The following is a 16,783-nucleotide window of genomic DNA, read 5'->3' on the forward strand; positions in this document are numbered from 1 at the left end:
GTTTACAGGGTTTTTGTGGCTACTGCCGCCTTCATAATCGGAGACGAAGCCACTATGTTACGGGGATGAGTGAGTGAGTGAGTGATGGCAAGTAACAGTGGAATTTCGATATTGACCCAATCTTCGCTCGATGTTTCCCGGGGCTTCTTATTTTTTTTTCTCGGAGTATCTGTACCAAGCTCCAAGCTTCTTGCGCGGTCTACAACTGAATAGGTCAACGGCATATTATTATATTCATTTCAAGTGACAGAAATATCATTTCTCGGGGATACGTCGAGATCTCACCCAGGATAATTCCAGACGGCATCCTGCCGAATCATGTCATGATATCTGTCATAATTGCCCCCGAGAAAAGTCATCATTTATGGCAGGGGCCGATCGGAGGATTTTGGGGGATCACGTGGTTTTCAGAAAGAACAGAGGCGGGGATTAGTAATCGCCAACAGAGCATAAAAGGAGAACTATAAAATAATTTACTGCCAATAAACAGCCCACGGGGGGGTGGGGGAGGACTGTAAGAATACGGAGCCTTACAGAGGAATCAATTAAATTTTATTGTGACACAAGCAAAATCCTTCGCGCCCCGCGAAAAGTCCAAATCCTCATATTTTAGTCCAGTCCGGAGATATATTCTCGTCATACCTTAGCGCATGCTTGTTATGGCTCTCATCCTCGTGCTCGCGGGCTCAGTAGAAAAGGCGGCCAACGGTTCGCGAAATGGTAAACCTTTGAATTTTACTGTTGTTTTATTGTTTGCTGAATGTTTTTACAAATTATAAATTTTAACGCCTCATCGTAAATGGATTTCAGGGCGCCTAGCCAGGAAGTAGGTGATAAGGAGAACCAGGGTGTCCCGGAGAAATTTCAAGATGGGGAACTGCCAAGAGTTGTGTCGATATTAAAATCTTCTCAGAGAGCAAACTGCCCCTTGGAAAAGAAATTAACTAAGGTAAGGTTGTGTCTTTTGGAACTGTGACTGTCTTTTGACTATGGAAATTTTTGGGTTACCCGTATCAAAAGTCGTAGCTAAAAACTCCTTAGTTTTCGTTTCATCGACGTGTAAACGGGATTGGTCATAATATTTAATTGCCCGGGTCGATCGAGTACGTATGGAGTAACGAGATTAAAAATCCCCGCATAGTTTCTGGTGGAAAAAATCTCAGGGGCATGATATATTTGATTTATAATAACGAGAAGATTCCTTAACTAGAAAACGAAATGGATAATTCTTTGCCTCCTCAATATATAAATAATCACTAATTAATTGGCGTGATCTTTGGATGGTAAAATTCTGTTTCCGACAATATCTTCTGATTTACCACGAGTAGCACTGTTATTACATTGTTAGGTTCTTGGGTATGACTTAATTAATGTGTGGACAATTTTTCAAGGTTGTCCTCAGCCCTCCAAATTGAAAGTTTTAATTCACCTTGCTGTAAAATTATTATGCTCCAACTCCAATTACAGCTTTGGTGTGTTACTATTATTACAGTTTGCTCATTTTAATATGGAAGCTAATGAGATATTTGTAACCACCGGTGAGTTACAGTAGCAGATCAAATGTTGTTACATGCATATTTGTTCAATGTAAGCTCAGCCACTGCTGCAACTTTCAGCTAGGAAACCATACAAGTATATTCATTTGCCTTAGTATATATAGTTTGATTACCAATCTCTTGGTTGTCACAACAACCAAGTAGGCCCACTTAATCATTTTAACAGATCAAGACTGTTATGACAGAGGCAAAAGGCAAATTCGTGGAAGAGAAGGTTGTAGAGATTAGTATTATCAGTGGATTCTCTTCGACTCATGGTACTTGTGTACAACATGTAGAAGGTCATGTTCACACATTTAGACCTGATGATGAATTTAACCATTGGTTTTTTCAAAATATACATCATAAATGCTGCCATGACTTCCTCAGCCATATTACATGTAGCTCATGAAACTTTTATTTGTTCCCATGATAGCTTATTTGTCTTCATTTACTGAACATGTTAATGCTGCTTGTTAGATTCTTATACTGATCACCATTTGGTCAAGAAAGTCCCAGGTGAACAGTGTGAAAGACTGGAAATAGATTTTCCTTTCTGTGTGTATGGCTTCAAAATAAGTTTGAGGCATTTTCCCTACAAATGACAGCTTCCTGATTTATTGGGATATACTGGACAGCTGATAGGCATCTCTATCCAAGATGTAATTGTAGTAAAGCTTTCCTAAAACTGACAATCACATTTAAAAAATTGAAAGCTACAGAATGCAAAATTTTCCTCTTGATTCATGGTTTTGGTGTATTTACAACTTTTTCATTTTTCTTCAGGTCTCATTCAAAAATTCTCCTGCACGGCACACAATCCCTCACAAAAGAGAAGAAAATACTGCTTGGGAGGATATTCGTAAACTTGACGAAGAACAGAACTGGACAGAGAGAACCCAAGTTGTGACCAAGGAAGAGCATAATTTTTACACTGAAACAGCCAAGGTAAGAAATGAAGAATTTAGTTCTACTGAGTACTGATCTTCCTGTCCCTCTTTAAAGTGTATGTTCATATTGATTTTAATGCTGTGTCTGATATTTTTGTAGGAGTTACTTGACCAGCTTATAGCTGATTTACCCTGCTTTAGGTAAGTTGAGAGATATTGGTTGTAGTTTATAACAAGCTTATTGAGATGGAAATCTCCTGGTATGCATCTGGAGCTACATGTGATAACAACATGGTCTATAAAAAATATATACTGTATATATACATCAGTTTTCAAAAAACATTAAAATTTTAAAATATACATGAAATATGTAAACCTTTTGTTTATACACATTTCATATATTTTTTTTTCAAATTGCAATGTTTTTGAAAATAGGTGTATATATATATATATATATATATATAAATCAGGGCTCAAGGTCAATTTTTCACTGAGTCCCCCTGCTGATGTTTGTTTGTTTCCTTTTTTTGTCAAATCCATTGGTCACCAATTGGTGACTTTTGGTGGAATTTTTCACTTGCCATGGTGAACAAAATGCTTGTTTGAACAAGCAAACAATTTTTTGGCAATGGTACTATAGGATGATTGCATTGAGAAACTTTGTTACTAAAACATTTCTACTCACTGGACCTGTTTGTTAGTTTTTTTAACATGTATCTCTTTGTCTGTTGACATCTGTTGTAAATAAAGAGAAATTGTAAAGTTCTGTTGCACAGCTGACAGTTCCAGAATTTACCAGTGTTAGTTTCTTTGCAAGGTTTTTCCTAATTTCTTCAGTTATAAGCTTTACCCTTAACTCCTATGTGTGACCAAGGCAGATTTTCTCCTTACAATATCAATACAATATCAAGCAGACAAGTGATGAGAATAACAAAAAATGTCAACTTGGCAAATATTAGTTGATACAATACCAAATTCTCCAAACTAATATTGTAAGGAATTGTATGTCAGACAGTAGGAGGATTGCTAATGAGATCTCCAAGACTAAGTATGATCCATGATCTGCTGATAGCTGCTATGATGATTTGTTTAGCATTCCATTAGAACTTCTGTTGGAACTGCACCATATCACCATCCAAAATTAATATTTTTCATGTATTTTTTTAATTTTTGTAGGGGACAATCAGGCACAGCTTTAAACATGACAACTAATGCTGATCACCCAGAGATTGATGAATCTGAGATGTCTGTCAGCAATATCATGCAAGGGTCCGAAGGGCATCAGAATGGACCTAATGATGATTTAGATACAGAGCTCATGTCGGACTTTTCAAAGCTACAAATTAACAGTAATGACTGTCCGCGCACATTTTCACCAATTGGTAGTGATAGGGCATCACCTGATGAGCAAGGTCTGTAAGAAAAAACCCCAAAGAGTGACTAGCATTTAATTTCTCCCTACAATATCACCCCTGAATCACAGATTATGGTCATGAGAAAAAAGGGAAATGATCACCAACCAAAGATGCTCTTGATTGTAAAACAAAGTCTCCTTGTCAACACCTTAGGAAATAATATGCAAAAATGTATTGAGAACTTTGTGGAGAATATACAGTTACTGGTTTTAGGACATAAAGGGTTGACTTTGGCCAGCCAATTATGTTAGAATCAGTTCTAAAAAGTACTTATTTTCTGTCTTTGAGCACAATTTACAAAGCATAGTAGCTGCTGCAAAATGGTCTGACAGCCAGTGGTTTTCTTCTGCCCACAGGCTTTTAATGTAATACCTTACTCTGGTTAGATGTTTTTTTTCTGAGTCTTAAATGTTTCTTTTGAAAGAAGAAATTTCTTGACTTGTAAAACATAATTCAATACTTGAATTATTCCAAGGAATGCTTTTCGAAATGATAAAAAATTGAACTATAAAGTCGATATTACTATACATGGCTATGGGATTGTCAACTTGAGTTGAAGCTTGTTATTTCAATAATTACTGAACCTTACTAATTGTTCCTTTCAGAGAACTTCATAGACAGTAACGAAGACATCAACAAACTCCTTGCTCCGCATGAAAATGGCAACGTAGAAGATGATGTGTTGTCCACAGGAAATGCTCACACCGACAATTTACTTAAGGAGATAACCAGTGAGGAACACTCGTATAAGTCAGCTGAACTGTTTTCAGTGAACCCCTCTGAGCTTGAAAATGAGTTTCAAGAGAGAAATACACTGAATGAAGATGTGATAAGTGGTGAAAAGACAGAGGATGTTCAAGCTCTGTTTGAAAAAGATGCAGTAAACCAAGTAGAGGTTGACGATCAGTTTGGAGATGAGGCATTTAAGCCAGCCAGTGAAGGTAATAACTTTGAAGCTGTAAGGATATGAAAGTGTTTTTACCCTTTACTATCTAACATCAGTATGGGTATTCTCCATACTTTTCTCTATACATTTTCTGAGTTGCTGACAAGGAGAACATGTTCAACAACCAAGAGCCTCTTTAGTTGATGATCATTTCCTTTTGCTATTGTAAGGAAAAATTAGAAGCTAGTCCCTAAAGGGTTAACTCAAAATGGTACTGCTGCATATTAACTGCCTTTATTGTTATATTTCAACACCAGCCATGTGGGAGCTAGACTATTTGGAGCAGTGTGGCAACAACAGTGAGGACTTTCAAATGGTAAGAGATGTTCTTAAGTTAGTGTTTCTAATCTATTGTCAGAAGAGAAACTGCTATCACCATCTAAAAGGAACTATAACATTACCAAAGATTTAATTGTGGATTTAAAAGGTTTTAACTTTAATTTTTTCACTTACAGATGAATGCCTTGATACAGTAGAACTCCTCTAACTGTTACTCCCCAGTGAAAACAAAAAATAGTTGGTGGGTGTTTGAGCAAATAATACATGACTTTAGTCGTGTATTAAAATGGGGTGAAGGGAAATCAAATCTTGTTTGAGTTACCTGGGGAAACCCATTTAAGTTTGCAGGGTTCTACTGTAGATATGAATTAAAATGAAGTTAACTGATGGTGTTTTTTGCTAAGGTAATTTGGTATTATCAACTGAGTTGATGATGTTAATCGGCCACTGCAAAGAATTTTATAGCTGATGTTTTGAGTGCCAGCCCATCGCCATTTGCTCTGATGAAGAGCTAATGCTTGAAAAGTCAGCTTTGAAACTCTAAATGGTGGCCAATTTATGTTATCAACTCAGTTGATATACAATGTACTAAATTACCTTGTTATACTTATCCACTAATATAGCATTACAGTTTCTTTAGATAAAAACAATTATAACTGTCTTGTCTGAAACATACATTTTTTTCCACATTGTTCCTTTTCTATTTTAACTGGAAAAATACACTTTCTCATGATATTTACAATGAAAATGAACTTTTCTTTTACTTTAATCCATGTGTGTGATTTATGTTGACTGGGCTATCCTAATTACTCTCGAAGTGTTTATATGAATGTACATTGTATATTATACCTTGTGATGCCTCTAATGAGTAAATGTTGTCACTTTTGTTTGTTAAATCTTGTGTGGATGTTTTCCATCACTTTTAAAATCAGCGGCCCATTGAATTCATGGTACCTGAGTGCCAAATGGAAAAAGAGGTTTCTTTGCTTTTCATCAAAGTAGCACCAGACATTGATCATGAATCATTAATGATGTCCTGGGGAGTTTCTCAGTCAAATGTTTTAAAGTGTATCACCTTATTTCCTGCTCATTGGACAGTGAAATTGAAGTTGTCACATCATTACCTGCTCCTAATGATCACTAAATGAAGGACATGTCAAATAAAAGTAGGAAATACCTCATTAAGTGTCAGATTTGAATGAAAAAAGATTGTCAAACCTTTTCAACTAAGTAATTCTGTCACTGATGAAGAAATTAGGTATGCATTGAAAATATTGGTAAGGCAGGCTGTGGATTGAGTAGTCTTTTAATTTTTTACAATTAATGTGCCACTCGGTGTTCCTCGTTTTAAACAATCAAGATCTGCCAGATATGCCTATTTGTGATGGTCAATAATTATGATAAAGAGAAAGGTTTGGAAAATGTTGCAGTACTTTTGTAGTATATGTACTTTAATTAACAGTCTACAGTGTCTGGGTGGTTTTTGAAAGTGAGAATTTTCCTTTCTTATTTGGTGATGGTCTGAACTAACAGATTAATGAAAGCTTTCCTATCTGTGGTGATAATGCCTGTCTACAAATGTACATGTGTATTCACACACGGAAATAATTCTGTTTTTTTTTTTTTTTGTTTGTTTGCTTGTTTTGATCAGTGTTGCATTTAAGGTGTCCAAACAACCATGTTAATTTTTAACCTTTAACTGTACTATTTTGCACAATCAACAGCGTCTTTAGTTGTTGATCATTTCTTTTATTCTCATGACCTTAAATGTGTGACTCAGTTGTGGTACTTTAAGGAGAAATTAGATACTTGTCACCTTTATGGTTTTTCTAAGAAAAAGAATGTGCTGTTGACCAAAACGTTTTAGAAGGAAGAAAGGTGATCAAAAGGAAAAACAGAAAATAACTAAGATATATCAAAACAAGATGTGTTAATGTCTAACCCAGAAATATTTTATTGGCGAGATAATTGTTTGTTTTAATTTTTCTGCTCAGGTTGACAGTTTTATATAATTCTGCTGTAACTATGACATTAAAATGAATCTCTATTGGCTCTTGTGCTGACCTTTGCCCACAGTGTTTGTCTCTATGGTCTTACAAAAGTCTATGTTACCCTTAGTTTGTAGCCATTTGGGTTTTTTACAGCAGTACAGCTACATTTGATGACATACACACCATTAGTTTAAACAAATGTTGTGTTTACTTTTGCAGTCAGCCCTGGCACGTCAGTCTTTGTATGTTAAATTTGATCCACTTGTCAAAGGAGGAAGTTCTCAAACTCCAGGTTAGTGATTTGTAAATGACGAACTACACCTTGTATAAATGCACTAAAATCTTGCAACCTTGGATAAGTCTGTTGGGAAGTTTCATGTTTAAAGTTTGTACGCTGCTTCTAGAAACAGAATAAGTACTGTCAGGTACATGTTCATTGAATAGAGTGAAGTAGAAGAGGGATGGGTGAGTGGGTTGGGGATGTTTTGGGGATCACGTGGTCTCTTCTCCACTCCTGCTAGAGGGAAGAAAAATAATATTTTTTTTTGTGAGACGGTGGGGGGGGGGGTGGGTACTTCTTGTTTTCTTTACATTCTCTTTGCCTTTGTTCTTTTCAAACGCTTAAGTGATCTACTTGATTTTTTTCCTTTTGTGATAAAGTGCAACTTAAGGCGAACAGAAAGCATTCCATTTTGGTTAATAATCCCTATTTCGGATACTGACGAATAACTCTTCTTCTGAATTGCAGTCAAGCGAGGTGTTGGGATGAGAAATATGGCTCCACAGAAACCTCTGAGGTAGGCTACTTGATGGCCTTTGGTTTGTCAATTTTCTTCATTGCATTTAATTTATTTATTCGTATTTTTTTAAATTTAATATGCAGCATGGGCGACAATCTTCTCTTCATGGATTCACCAGCACCCTCCGCGAGGACCTCAGTACTTCAAGGAAGCCAAACCAACGAAGACCAAACTCTGTTAGAACAGGCAGACAGCCCGTGCGGGGTGGACAAGTTGTTAAACTTTTCTCCTTCCGAGATAGCTAAGGTACGGTTAAAAATCTTGCTCAAATCGTTCGGATCAATGTCAGCGTCTGAGCAACTGTGCGCCCACCCCTCCTCTAGCCAAACATCAACAGCTGATAACAAGTTAGAGTTAATTTTGGGTTAGGGAAGTTACTTTGTAACGCTGAGGAAATGAACGATGGATAGTTTCTGTCAAACTTGGCACACTGTAGACTTGATATACTCTGAGACGGAGAATTCAATAGACATGATAAAAAATCGACTTTAGATCGAAAGAATTTTGTGATATATATGCAGTGACGTGTGTCTTTCCTTCATTGTACATGATTACTAACTTCTCGTTGACTAGGCAACATCCCAAGCAATTTATCTTATTGTCTTATGTAGGTTTTTTCAAATTTCTTCTCAGTTTTGAGGCCACAATCACCAATAAACTTCATATGTTTTTTTTTTTTTAAGATCTTCAGTATAAATATTTTTTGGTAGAATGAGACGGGTAAAAAAATCCAAAATCAAAACAAAGCGACCAGTCAAGCGAACATAACCTAACTTATATATTTGAGTTTGTCACGCAATATTTTTACTGTTTAGAAAATGCGTGACAAATGATATCCCCACCAGGAAATGTTGAGTTAACTTTTCCCTTTTCTCACCTCGAGGGAAATTTCAGTGAATAAAGATTAATAGAGGCCTTTGATTTAATCAATTACTTTTGGTTTTATGTTAATATTCTGTCACAGCGAAATGATTATTTGCCAGTTGACGAAATGAAAGGAAGATGATGAAAATCAGTTTGAATTAGAGGGGATTATTTTCTAAATTCTTTTAAAAGGCCCCTTTTGTTTTTATGTACTTACCACTTACAGTTTTTGCACGCGACATTTTGAAACTTCTACATCGTGAAAGTCTAATTCTGTCAATTTGCCAAATTCCCTCTAAATTGATAGATGTCAAGAAAAGTGTTTAATTTTCTTGACTGGTGAGAGAAAATCCCATTTTTGTCGGCGACTTCACTTGATATCCGACGGCCAACTTCACTGGGTTGATTTTAAATGTTAATGTATGTAAATTTTCCATTTCTCCCAGCATATTCCTTCAAACTCTAGCGGAAATACGAAATGTTTAAAGCAGATCTCCTGCTGTGCTGAGATGAAAACATTGTCTGTATAAATTATTTCTGTTTTCAGGGTACGAAAACCGAAATCGAAGAAGAAGAGGAGGATATAATTGTGGGAGAATCCAACAACATTGTGGAAACGCATTCTGTGCCAGAGATAAGCAATATTGAGGTGAAAGAGGAAGAAGCGCCGCGCGACAAGGTAAACATTGAAATACTCTTAACTCAAGATTTTCAGTGAGGAAGTTTCTATTGACAAAAGTCGCTTTTGAGAATCTTTTGTTGTTGACACCATCAAGTGAAGCGGTATATTTGCGTAAAAGATAAAAATGTACTCGGTTTTATAATTTTGTGTTTTCTCGCGAAGACGCTCGTGTTACTGCACTGGTTGTATGATTTTTTCATCAGATTTTGGGCATTTCAGAAGAAATTAAGCACTATATCTTCTTGAATTGTCTTTCCTTATATACAGATGCCAAAATTGTATTTTATTTTGCACAATGAAAGCATTCAGAAGTATGGTTTTAGATGTACCATCCTCTATCAGAATTTCGTTTGCCTAAAAATACCGAATTCTAAATACTTTTATAGAATTTTTACAAGCGGCGACCAAAACTTTTCAAATTCTATTTACCATTCGCTCTTCAACTCCGGAATTATTTTAATTATATCTGAGTACTTCGCATTAAGATATAGCTCGGTCAAAAAGGTGGAATATACAAGTTCAAAACGGGGGAAATGATGGTATTGTGTGTTAAAATTTTCGAGTAGATTTTAAATTAGCCCACCGATAAGAATGCAAATTTTCGTGCTTTTTTTCGGTAAAATCGATGCACCGTGGTATTGTGTCTTGTTTATTTTTCTTTTAAGTGACTGCTAGAAACAAATATCTGACAGAATTCATGAGCGAACAAAATCCAATAAAAGTACAAAAGGAAAACATGTAGACGCGTTAGACTTCAATTTCGCTTCCAAACCTCTGTGCTCCTGAGGTAAAATTTCGAATCAATCTGTCATTTATTTGTTGAGAAAATACCTCAAAATTTAAGATTAGTTGTCGGAGAGAATTTAAATCTAGCACGTAGTTTGATGAAAAGTGAATTTTGTCATTTTAGTAAGGTATGTTTTTATTTTTTAAGTTGATATTTCGTGGTCGTTTCGCACTTTGAAATGTAACCAAAATTGCAATCTGTGTGATTTAAACGTTACGAGAGGACTATTTCGTGGCAGGATTTAGAAATTCAAACTACATGAAACTAGGTCGGTGCGATTAACTTCGAAGAATGAATTTGCAATGAATGAAAGAAATATTTCCCTAATATCTGATAATTTTCATTTTGTGGTTTGTTTTGATCTCATTGCCGTCGAAACGAGTCAGTGAACAGATGGCTTGCGGATTCGTACCTGAGTGTTTTTGTTTTCATTTAATATTAATGGTTTGTAAGAGAGGTGACTGGTGTTTTATCTTGTATTTTACACGCATTAATAGCACCAATAATCCTTATATGGATCGTTACTGGGAGGATTGTGTCCTTTCATTGGTCAATTTGCTTTGCAACCTGTCAGCTTGGGTGACAAGTGCGATAATGTTTTTTCGTTTTTTCATCTTTATATTTTGGCGCTCGAAAAGTCCTTCAACGAAATTTAGCTGGTGGCTAGCGGCTTCAGACTCGCGTTAACGAGAAATAGCTGGTTTTATCGAGTCTTAATGGACAGGATTTTAAGATTTCATTTAAGCGGAGCCTGTATGACCCCTACAAAATAATCGAAGCCTTTTAAAGAACACAACTTTCGGCCGCAGTTAAATGGCTTCTCCGGATTTGCGATGCTCGTAATTTCCGTTTTGTTTTTTCCATTGTTGTTGATCTATTGATCGTTGCTCGAACGGATCAAAGAGCACACTGACAAAAGATCATGCACTTGTGGAGCTTTTTGAAGGCTTTTGGATGTCTGGGACAATCTGTCCATGATAACACGGTGATAAAAGAGGTTAGCTGAAAGTTATTTTATAGTGTTACTGTCTACAACGTTTCTTTAAACATATCATCGGATTATAACAAAACGACTTGCACTTTGGATACTGTACGTCATATGTAGAGCTCTCAAACTCGTTTCTTGTGCAATTATTCTCATATATAGTACACTACCTCAATTTATCAAAACTTGCTGATCTGCACACGTAATCTACTGCAGTATTTTTATCCTTTGTTTTCTTGTAACATTTAAGGTGCGGCTATTTACCAAAGAGGAATTAGATGCAGCTGTTAAGAAAGAGACGGAAGCTCTCCGTAAACAGGTAACCTTCGTACCTTTCTTTCGTTTTACGTAGCTGTTTGGCCTAAAAATCTACACCACGAGCTCAGTCAATGAGGCGCATGGTGATATTTACGTGGATATACTCTGAATCAAACTTGAAGTGATTGCTGTGAGTGAATCACAAAGAATCTGTCCAAGAGGGATGCAAAAAGAGACTTGTAAAATAACGAATTTGTGAAGAAGAGAGTTTGTGTGCATTTTGACTTAACCCTTTACATCCCAACATCAGAATGCATACTTTACACACTGTCCTCCATACATTTCCTTCGATGCTAATAAGGAGAATTTATGCAACAATCCAGAGCTTTCTTAGTCGGTGCTCATTACCTAAATTCTCGTGACCTAAATGTTTGATTCAGGAGCGATATTGTAAAGATAAATTAGATAATCGTCACCATTACGACTAGCTGCGTGGTTTCCGAACACAGAGATTACTAGTTGCATCTTCAGACAATTTTTTTTTTTTTTTCACCTGGATGAGAATCGATCTCTTTTGAACTGCTCTCATTGGCCATTCTTTGTTTCTGTCATTCGCTTGGCGCTGTTCTGTGGCAGAGAGGAGTTTGTCACTCTTACGACTTGCTGCATGGTTTCCGAACACAGATATTTCTAGTTGCATCTTCAGATAATTTTTTTTTGTTTTTACCTTGATGAGAACCGATCTCTTTTGAACTGCTCTCATTTTCCATTCTTTGTTTCTGCCATTCGTTAGGCGCTGTTCAGTAGCAAAGACGAGTTTGCGGCAGCAGTCAAAAAGGAGACCGAAACTCTACGTCAGCAGGTACGTCAGAGAATCGCTGCTCTTCCTTTGGATAGAAAAGAGGGGAGGCATTTTAAGCAGGTCTGTCGGCAATCGCTCATTTTTGCGTTTCTTTTATGTTAACAAAAAGATGGAAGAGGAGGCTACAATTCGTGAAATGGAGAGCAAAGAACTAACGGAAAGAAATGAACAGTTAAGAAGAGAAACAGGGGAATTAAGGTTGGTGCTTACACTGAGAAGGATCGTAAGTTGATTTATTCATTACAGTAACTTTACGTCCTATCAGTTGACGGTTTTTTCAGATTGAAACTGCGAGCTGATGTACAAACTTGGTGTCAATTTGCTATCAGTTGGTTTGGCAGACAACTTGTACGCCTTACTGAGTAGCTAAAGATCAACCGACTGGCTGAAAACTATCTGTTTCTCCTTTGGTTGATTAGTGAAAAGACAGACCAAATACCCGCGTGACAGAATGAAAACCAACAAACTGACGGCGATCAGTTACTCTAACCGACCGACAGATTGATAAAGAGTCAGTCATTATCTATCGTCTGGGGGGCTGGGAGGATTTGGGGGGATCACGTGGTTTCAGGGGAAAGGAGGGGAGAGCACTCGTCTCTAACTAATCAGGAGGGGGGGGGGGTCGTTGGAACACTTGTGGGCCTTGTGGGGGATCAGGTAAATTTATTTGCGACACAACCAAAATCCTCCGACCCCCTTAGGATAAGTAATGAGCGGCCCCTGGTCTGACCGACCAGTTACACAGCCGGGACAGTCGAAGACTTGAACGCCTTGAGTAACTGACCAACTGACCAATACACCAACAAAACCAATAGCTTCCATCGCGGCCACTTTTATGGACTATCACGCTACTTCCCCCTCCCCTACCCCGAAGAATTTGGAGAGCGTTACGTTACATCCCAAAAACCGGTTTCGCATTAAGTAATTGACGGATTGCCAATCTCCTCGTTGATTACTGAACGTACTTCCCTGTCTTTAGGGTTGTGATGCAAGAATACGAGAAGACCATCGCTGATATGATCGGTAACTACAGTTCCTTTTGTAATTAACTTTGCACCTTTATAAAATGATGGATGTCTCTTGGCTAGGGAAGTCCTTCTAGTGTGAGATCGTGCATTCATATATAAATTTGTTAATTTTCAATTGCCTCCGAGATTGCATTGCATTACGTTGCATATTATATTATTGATCTTACACCTCCACAACGTTAAGTTGTTTTGTTTTGTTTCGTTTTGTTGGTTAGTTAGTTAGTTAGTTAGTTAGTTAGTTAGTTAGTTAGTTTGTTTGTTTGTTTGTTTGTTTGTTTATCATTACTTACCAAAGCACCTTTTCCTTTTTGGGCCGTCATCTGTTGCTACAGTTTCAAAGCTGGATGGCTTGTGGAAATGAAGAACTTAAGCTGAACAATTTTTGCAGGCTACTATTGCTGATTCGTTCAATATTTTGCCCACTGTTCGCCCGACATCCAGTTATTTTTGTCTTTCTTTTTTGACACTCCTACCTCATTTGTTTCTGGCAGAAAAAAATCAGAAGTCTCAAGACCAATTTAATCACTCAACTTCGGAGGTGGCGAAAGAGCGAGACCAGGTAAAAAATGTTTCACGATTCTTATACTCCAACTAGCGTGATCAGGTCGCTGATTAATGAAAAGGAAATTCATAAATTTTTAAAACCTTTTTGTTCAAGGTGACTCCTTATCGTGGCCAAAACATATCTATACCCCTTAACTGAATAAAGGGAATCGTGCCGACATTGATAATCTTTTTCAACCACAGTTCTATGGCGCGCAAAAATTTCATGACAGCGAAGTTGCCTGGGAATGTTGACTCCTTCCTGTTTTGCTCGAGTCTCCGCCGAGTCGAGGTCGCGAGTAGTGTCGAGTACAAACTTTTTTGTTAAATAAGGGCGAAATTGTCTCCTTTTGTGTATATGTGAATACCCCCTCTTAACCTGGGTAATAAGAGCGAAAACAATCGAATATGGACCAAACACAAGGCATCATATCGAGGCTATTTATGTTCACATAGCAGCTTTCAACTTCAGATAGATTATTTTCCTTGGTACTGATGTCATTTGTTTGCAAAAGCGCGTAACATAACATATAGAGCAGAGCGTATCGTCCAAATTATTTCTTTGTTTTCATTTTATTTTCTTTGTTTTTCGTAGCTTCAATCTGATCTGACAGCGGTAGAGACGGCCTTCTCAGATCTACATAGGAGATACGAGAAACTCAAGGGAGTCGTGGAAAATTTTAAAAAGGTATTAAACATATGGCTTGACTTGATAACCTACTGCTCGCTTGTCTTGGTAAACTACTGCTCTCTGTGTCTCCATTGAGGATTGAAATCTGTTGGTTCTTTTTTTAGAATGAAGAAATACTGAAAAAGGCAACCACTGACTACCAAGAGAAGCTAAAAAGATCTGAAGAAAAATATCGCATGTTAAAGAAACACGCTGAAGAAAAAATAGAAAGGTTTTGTTCTGTCCTTTTTGTGCGCCATTAAAATTTACTTATTTCTGTTTTTATTTATGAATATCTTATTTTTTGATTTATTTTTTTTTGTTTTCAGTGCCAATATCGAAATTGCTCGAGTACGGAAATCCAACGAGTCAGAGATAGCGGTAATGAAAGCGGCACTTAAGAAGGAACAAACGAAATCAGCTAGCTTAGAGATGAGTCTACAGCAAAAGGTGTGTATTTCCTCAACCAAACCACCTCTCTTTTTCTCCTATAAGTAAAGACCCGTAGTTGTACTTTCACCTTATGATATTCTTGTACCCTTACTTTACCATAAATAAGTTGAGTTTTACTGGACTTAATGTAACTATTTATAACCAAAGCATCGCAGCGGTTTCTCCATTAGTGGGGGGCGCTGAAGGAGAGTTCAAGTGGTTTTGCAAAGTGCTTTTGCTCACTTTGCCTTGTTGCTTGGCTTTCTTTGTTACCTTCCCCCTCCTCCCCCACTGTTTTGTTGGTGTTGTGTTGACAAGTGCCCGGAGGTGGGCTCTGGCTTGGTTGTTACGGCAAACCTACCTACCCTACCCAACCTACCCTCTCGTACAATTGATGAGGTGTTTTGAATACGTTTTTCGCTCCTTTTTTCCAGATATCCGAAAACGCCGAACTCACGTCGATTTGCGACGAACTTATAAACAAAATGGGAGGACAGCGATCATAGCAACACTAGTGATTTTGTCTCTCCTTCAAATTCCTGCTGGTTCTTGTCTTTTTTGGGGGAAGAAAGTTAAAGAAGATGTTGTATATTTAGCGTAAGTTTTGTGGAGTAAGCGGAGGGCGGTCCAACGGTGAGAACACAGCGACTCATCGACTCAATTTTCTATTGGTCAGTGGTGGATCTCAAGACTAATTTAGTGCTCCTTCCTTTTACGACTGTTACAGATGGTAGAGATATTTATATACCGTCCTTGGACAAATTCTTGGGCGTCTGTACAGTTGTAACTTTAGTTCACAAAACTTTCTTTTGTAATGGCTCTTCCGCTTTAGGACTGCCTGTTAGATCATTGTTGGAATGAAATCTTACTGTAAATTCTCAAATTCTGTCTTTTCCATTCGACTAGGAGAAAAAAAAAAAAGAAACAATTAAGTTAATACCTTACCTTGTTCTAATAGAACAAAACATAAACAAAATGATACATGAATCAATGTATAGCGCGCAAAATTGGTCACGCTTGTAACAATATTGTACATTACTGTCTCTTACCGGGCAAGACTGGACACGAACTAATTAAGGGTAGAGAAATTCTGGATGATTTGATGTGACTTCGATTTGCTTTTTCGGTTGCCGAATTTCATCATATGTAAAAGACCATACAAATGACCGTCATGTATTGATCAGCGAATGATTTCAACAGGATATTGTCGAATGATAATCTTTGGGTTTAGTTACCGAACCAAGCATGAGGTGCTGTGATGTTAGTTTTTTTGTTTGTTTCTTCTATCCATTTCTTTTTGTCTAGCGAAGCCTGAAGTGTCACTAAATCATATGTACAAAATGATCAGCCAAGAATGTTTTGTGGCTCTACTATTCTGCCGCAACCCTCTCTACCCGGGAAAACTTAAATTTAAAGAGGTGAAAACAATTTCCAAAACTTTACAAGGTTTGTAGGTGGTAGGAAAAAAAGGTTATCGAATGGTTCCCTTTGAAATGATAAACAAGAACAGAAATTTTAGAACAGTAGTGAAAAGTAGCAGGAAGTCGTATAGTTCCGTGCTTGGAATCGTGCTGAAAAATAGACCAGGGCCCAGTTGTTTAAAGGTGGGACGTTATCCAATGGATAAATCGCTCTTCAGCGGATAAGTAATAGCAAAACGTACTACGCTATCCACCAGATCGAGATTTATCCAGTGGATAGCGTTATCCAACTTTGGAACAACCGTGGCCAGTATGTTTGTATTTTTCTAAGCTTTTATTAATAAATATAGGTGGATTGAATTGTGTGTGTTTGGATGTCCACCTTAAATTCACGA

General features: G+C 37.2%; 1 protein-coding gene across 1 annotated transcript; it reads left to right on the top strand.

The window, feature by feature from the left end:
* The first annotated feature begins 693 nt into the window (after positions 1-693).
* On the top strand, positions 694-16,748 carry LOC131781195 (transforming acidic coiled-coil-containing protein 3-like). Its single transcript, XM_059097841.2, has 20 exons — positions 694-720; positions 811-949; positions 2,322-2,483; positions 2,586-2,626; positions 3,602-3,837; positions 4,446-4,781; positions 5,044-5,102; positions 7,276-7,348; positions 7,805-7,853; positions 7,940-8,102; positions 9,268-9,399; positions 11,425-11,493; positions 12,226-12,294; positions 12,404-12,492; positions 13,274-13,317; positions 13,814-13,881; positions 14,461-14,553; positions 14,661-14,767; positions 14,865-14,985; positions 15,402-16,748. The coding sequence occupies exons 5-20, from the start codon at positions 3,627-3,629 to the stop codon at positions 15,471-15,473; spliced, it is 1,755 nt and encodes a 584-aa protein (XP_058953824.2). The 5' UTR covers positions 694-720; positions 811-949; positions 2,322-2,483; positions 2,586-2,626; positions 3,602-3,626; the 3' UTR covers positions 15,474-16,748.
* The last annotated feature ends 35 nt before the right edge of the window (positions 16,749-16,783 follow it).

This window comes from Pocillopora verrucosa, chromosome 1, assembly GCF_036669915.1.
Source record: "Pocillopora verrucosa isolate sample1 chromosome 1, ASM3666991v2, whole genome shotgun sequence".
Taxonomy (NCBI): domain Eukaryota; kingdom Metazoa; phylum Cnidaria; class Anthozoa; order Scleractinia; family Pocilloporidae; genus Pocillopora; species Pocillopora verrucosa.

What these genes read in the sequence shown, in the direction of transcription:
- LOC131781195 (XM_059097841.2), top strand. Translation starts at nt 3,627, where the DNA reads ATGACAACTAATGCTGATCACCCAGAGATTGATGAATCTGAGATGTCT. An exon ending in ATTTAAGCCAGCCAGTGAAG is followed by an intron (nt 4,782 to 5,043) that starts GTAATAACTTTG and finishes TTTCAACACCAG; the next exon opens with CCATGTGGGAGCTAGACTAT. An exon ending in AGAGAAACAGGGGAATTAAG is followed by an intron (nt 12,493 to 13,273) that starts GTTGGTGCTTAC and finishes CCCTGTCTTTAG; the next exon opens with GGTTGTGATGCAAGAATACG.